Genomic DNA, 5,906 nt, shown 5'->3' on the forward strand with positions numbered 1-5,906 from the left:
TAAATTAAGTTTTCTTTAAAATTTTGAATTAATTTAGTTCTTTATTTATAAAAATTAGAATTAAACTTTTTTAAAACTTTGAATCAATTTAACTTTCTATTTTTAAAAATATATAAATTTAATTTTTTAAATAAATTTTATTTATTTTATTTAATGTTTAATACACGTTTTTAAATTACATTAAAATGAAAAATATGTTAAAAAATATAAATAACTTAAATATTATTATCAAACATTTGAGATATTAAATAAATTTAATAACATTTACTTAAAAGAACCAAATTTTTTAATTTTAAAATTGAAAAATTAAATTGAATTAAAGTTTTGAAAAATTATTTTCAATTTTTGAATAAAGAAGAAATATTGAAGTTTTTTCTTAATATATGAAAACTGAGACATTTATGTTTGGATATAAAGACAAGAGGGTGAGAAAAAGGAGAACAGAGGCAACTCAATTTCATCACGGCGCCGAAATTATGCATATGGCATCTAATGCTCTGTTAGCTATATATAGGCTTCTCGTAGTTGCTCTCAACCACACTACAACATAAGCTAAAAGCAAAAACACACACTCAAAATTCTCTCCAATCCCTCTTAGTTTTTGTGCTTTCCTAGTTTCTGGAAACATGCTGAGTTGCCAAGCATGGCCAGAACCAGTGGTTCGAGTCCAAGCTTTAGCAGAAAGTGGCCTCAGCTCTATCCCCTCGCGTTACATTAAGCCACTCTCCCAAAGACCCTCCAACAACACTCTTCCCTCTCCTCAAACTCATCACGAACATGCTCACCACCATGATCATGCCAACATCCCCGTCATTGATTTAGAGCAACTCTCTTCCAAGAATGAGAGTGTTCGAAAAGAGGGGCTGAAGAAGATGGCAGAGGCTTGCAGTGAGTGGGGTTTCTTTCAGGTGGTGAACCATGGAGTTAGCCATGAGTTGATGAAGAATTCTCGGGAACTGTGGCGTGAATTCTTCAACCAGCCTCTTGAACTGAAGGAGGAGTATGCAAACTCCCCCACCACTTATGAGGGTTATGGAAGTCGCTTGGGAGTGCAGAAGGGAGCCTCCTTAGATTGGAGTGACTACTTCTTCCTTCATTACATGCCTCCCTCTGTCAGAAACCAAGCTAAGTGGCCTGCATTTCCATCATCCTTGAGGTATCATTATCTTCTGTCTATTCTACTTTTCACAAGTCCCACATCCATTAGATACATAGATTATTTCTTTGTCCGTTTCTTATAAACTAAAAACACACTTAAAATGTTTTAGTATCTCTGTCTTTTGACCAGAGAAATAGAAAAAGAAAGATACCTATATATGTGGTGAAAAAGAAATATATACTATATATTTACTTCATTAATTGATAGTAACTTAAATATAATTAGTAGAAACACTGAAATGATTTTGACACATGCAAACTACTAATCATGTTAAAGATGTACTTATTTTTAGAATATATATACCTTTATGTATGTTTGTCTTCTCTCTCTTGACGTCTACTTAAAAATAACCAAGGGAAAACTCATTGCCAAATTAACCCAGACATTATGTAGTGACTTGAATTTATAGGTAGCAAGTGATAGGTTGCTTGTTCAAACATCCTAGGCTCAAATTAAGAATTAAAGTATGTGGGTACAAATATTCCCTTGCTATCATGTCTCTTTTTTTTCTTTTCTGTTTCCAAGTTATAATGTTTCTATTTGTTTGGTATGGATGCGACGTGGTACTTATATTTGCTTAATGTTAGTTGCTAAATGAAGGTGTACCCAACAAATTAAAGTGGTGTTGTTTTCATGGTGTATATTAAGGTCTTATGGGAGGTTGGGGAGAGAGTACTTTGTCAGCATAAATAAAAGTGGGATAGTGAAATTAAAATCTGTCAATTTGGACAGAGCCGTGTTAGACATGAGTGAATCTCAAATTTATTAATTTTATTTTTACCTAGTGGAAAATGAAATCGTATATATTAATTTGAAGTAAAGTTTTGTTTTTTTTATTTGAGGGTAAAGTTTTTTTTGACAATTTCAGCATGGTGGTGCAGTTTATTTCCAAGGTCTAGAAATATGAATAACGTATAACTATTGAACAGCTTTTTTCAAAGGTAAACACGTAGTACACTTGACCTTTGCATGTAAAACGTGTGGCAAAGGCAGATCTCTGCAATTTATAAAAGAAGATTGAAAAATAGAGAGATAATTGTCGGAAAGCAAGCGTGACACAGTGTGTATCAGAATGCACCGATTAAAGACATTGAAGATTCACGGGGGCGGTGTAAATTGGATGGACCAAACCAAAACTCTAATTGGCTACCATTTCGGTCGGATGGCTCTATCTGATAAATAACTCCAGATTTAAAATATGACCTACCACCAATTTCAACTTGTGTGAAATGATTCATCAAAGTGTCTTTATCTTTGCATTCAAAAAAGACAATATTTTATCAGCACAACTGTGTTCTCTCTGCAAAGTATGTAAGGACATAGTGTATTCAATTGTGCTTTTTCTTTCTTATTTTGTTGGTTGTACAGAGAGCTCAGTAACATTTTATGTTTCTCTTAGAGCTAACTCACGAGAAGCATAGTACATATTTGAGACAGTGTAATTGTGTTTGTTTGTGTGGTGATAGGAAAGTGATTGGTGAATATGGAGAAGGAGTGGTTAAGCTAGGAGGAAGAATACTGGAAATGATATCAAAAAACCTTGGTTTGAAAGAGGATTTCATGATTAATGCATTTGGAGGTGAAAGTGAGATTGGAGCATGTTTAAGGGTGAATTTCTATCCAAAGTGTCCTCAACCTGACCTGACTTTAGGACTCTCCCCTCACTCAGATCCTGGTGGCATGACCATTCTCCTCCCTGATGATTTTGTTTCTGGTCTTCAAGTACGCAAAGGAGACCAATGGATCACTGTTAAGCCTGTCCCAAATGCCTTCATCATCAACATCGGTGACCAAATTCAGGTCCTAATATATATATTTTATTACCTTTAATTACTTCTTCTTTCACACACTATTAAACTCATGAATGTTTAATATTAATATTCAGGTGCTCAGCAATGCAATTTACAAGAGTGTAGAACACAGGGTGATTGTCAACTCAAACCAAGATCGTGTGTCTTTGGCCATGTTCTATAACCCAAAGAGTGATTTACTGATTCAACCAGCCAAAGAGCTTGTGACTGAGGAGAGACCAGCCTTGTACTCACCCATGACATATGATGAATATAGACTTTACATTAGGCTAAATGGAACATGTGGGAAGGCCCAAGTTGAATCACTCACTTCCAAATCCTCATTACAATAAAATCTTTACTGTGTTTCGTCCCACTTATCCATGTTCAAGACGCTGTTTTTATTTTTATCAAGTTAATAATACTTGTAACTTTTTACTTCTTTTCTTAAGTTTATCCAAACATGGTATGGTATGCTTGTTTTTAATTTATCTATTTTGATAATTTTGAATAATGTCAGATGACAGTGTTAGATGGGTAGATAGATAAAGATGTGTGATGTTATAATTTAAGGGTGCAATAGTTGAAAAATAGAAGAAAGGGTTGAATTGAAAGTGAAAAGTTGCCTTGGTGAATTGGGGAAAGAATTGAATAATGAATAGTGAAAGGATGTGGTAGTGGAATGGTGAGTATTATGGCTCACAAGAAAAGGAAAAAGATAGCACCTTTGATGGGACATTATTTTTCCAACTTCCATTTAGTTTCCATTCATGCACGTTTCAACTAATAAATCTTATAATAATCATTGTATTATTATTAGTTTATGCACGTTGCAAATACCCCTCCAACCATTTATAATCTCACATTTTTAAAATAATACTTGGACCTCTATCAATTGCTATTCGGATGCCAACCGGCTCGCTGCGTTACTGCTACCTAACCTCTTCTACACAATTGCTTTTATTATTATGTTAGATACGTATTTATCAATATTTCTATAATTTTAAATAAATATATTTTAAAACAAGTTTTTTTATTTAGATAAAAAATTAATTTTAAAATATGATTTAAACTAAATTTCATATTCAAATACTAATATAAATAAATTTGATCTTTTTAAAACATCAATTTAAATTATGTTTATATAAAAATATAAATTTTAAAAAATTAATATTTTACAGAATAATTTCAGATTTATGTATCTAAATAAAAAATACATATATTTGAAGTGAATTCTAAGTAATTTTATAATAATTAAAATTTCTTTAACTAATAATTTATCACTTTGATTTAGAAAAACAAATTAAACTAATAATTATTAGTGTATACCATGTATACATGAGTTGTATTCATACCTATCTCATTAGTTATTAATTAAATATTCAAATTCACTATTTACTTCATATATTATTTATGGGTATTCATTTAGTATATGTGATAAATTTTACTTGTGAATATTTATGGATATTAATATTTTTTTTCATCCATAATAAAAATACATTTTATTTTGATAATGATTTATAAATATTTCATTATATTTGTTTTCTGACAATCGACAAATGTTAACTGGTAGTTTTTGTTAATAGGATCCGAGTGAATTTTAAATAAAAAAAAGCATATGATATGATGTATTTATCAAATATATAACAATTTATTAAGTTTTAATTCAATTTTATGAACTTATGTAGTAAAGTGATTTATCTCTTGTTAATATGAGATTTTTTTCAACACAATCCTTAAACTAAATGTATGATTCCAAAATATATAGAATAAACTATATAACAAAATCATCACATGCATGTGATAAGATAGTACAATCATCCAACTATAATATAAAGTACTATTCTTACAGTTATCCAAAATAATCATAAAAATTTGAAATTTTATATACAAGTGATTAACCAAAACTATATACAAATCTCTCCCTAGCACTAACTACTCCATAGCGTCTTCTCCCTCCAGTGCTTGCTCCAAAGAGATTACATCTCTCTCTGCTCACACCCACATGATGATCATTGCAAAGGAAAGACACCACACATACAAAACATAACACAAACAGTAGGGTAAGCTAGATAAACAAGAAATGTTCATGTTACACAATTATCTAACACAATTTAGCTTGCATTATAAACACCACAATGTACATTGATTACTCATGCAATAAATACTCAACATGACTCATCCGAATTTGTATAAATGTCGAACTATTGGTAGTCTTTGCACTTGTATAGTTTAGTTGGCACTCTCTAACAGCATACAAGGTTAGTCCTTATACACAGTCTATGGCTAAACTCTAAGCCTATAGACAAAAACCTCTCGCTACTCTTACCACATGTATCATTCTTCTCTAATTGAGAATGAATGATCCTTAGAGTTTCGGAATAAACTGACCATTTCAAAGCTCCATACATTTATACAACACTACCACTTCATCAACCTTAATTACTTCCAAGAATCTCACCCTGAGTCATGGAATTAAGTTCATCAATCAAACCTAATAAATAAAACAAACACATTACTAATAGTCATCATACACTGCTCTACCCAATCCCAACCTCTAATTACATCATAATAAATAAGGAAGAAAAGAGTGAATTAAAACTGGACCATTCGCTCTGCACACATTCTCACAAAGCGAATTTAGGGTTTTCTCGCACAACGACCTAGTTCGCTATGCGAATCCTCAAATAGAGACCTACCCCTCATGACCATTCACACAGTGACTAAATTCGCCTTGCAAATAAAACCCTCACTAGCATCAGACCCTAACCATTCGCATAACGCCCCAAATTGATATGCGAAGGCCCCTAGGCTGCGGCTTAGACTTCCTAAACACTCGCAGAGCACACCACTTCACTATTCGAATTAATTTGGCAGTGATCCCAGACCACCACCAGTTGTACCATGCCCAAATTCGCTATGCGAATCACCAGACAGAAAGCAATCCTCTCCAACTA

The 5,906-nt window shown here is 32.2% G+C and overlaps 1 protein-coding gene across 1 annotated transcript; it reads left to right on the forward strand.

The window, feature by feature from the left end:
* Window positions 1–523: 523 nt before the first annotated feature.
* On the forward strand, window positions 524–3,463 carry LOC106779041 (probable 2-oxoglutarate-dependent dioxygenase At5g05600). Its single transcript, XM_014667067.2, has 3 exons — window positions 524–1,156; window positions 2,626–2,959; window positions 3,045–3,463. Exons 1-3 carry the CDS (start codon window positions 627–629, stop codon window positions 3,300–3,302), a joined length of 1,122 nt encoding a protein of 373 aa, XP_014522553.1. The 5' UTR covers window positions 524–626; the 3' UTR covers window positions 3,303–3,463.
* Window positions 3,464–5,906: the final 2,443 nt, after the last annotated feature.

This window comes from Vigna radiata, unplaced genomic scaffold (genome assembly GCF_000741045.1).
Source record: "Vigna radiata var. radiata cultivar VC1973A unplaced genomic scaffold, Vradiata_ver6 scaffold_297, whole genome shotgun sequence".
Taxonomy (NCBI): Eukaryota; Viridiplantae; Streptophyta; class Magnoliopsida; order Fabales; family Fabaceae; genus Vigna; species Vigna radiata.

What these genes read in the sequence shown, in the direction of transcription:
- LOC106779041 (XM_014667067.2), top strand. Translation starts at nt 627, where the DNA reads ATGCTGAGTTGCCAAGCATGGCCAGAACCAGTGGTTCGAGTCCAAGCT. An exon ending in GCATTTCCATCATCCTTGAG is followed by an intron (nt 1,157 to 2,625) that starts GTATCATTATCT and finishes GTGTGGTGATAG; the next exon opens with GAAAGTGATTGGTGAATATG. An exon ending in ACATCGGTGACCAAATTCAG is followed by an intron (nt 2,960 to 3,044) that starts GTCCTAATATAT and finishes ATTAATATTCAG; the next exon opens with GTGCTCAGCAATGCAATTTA.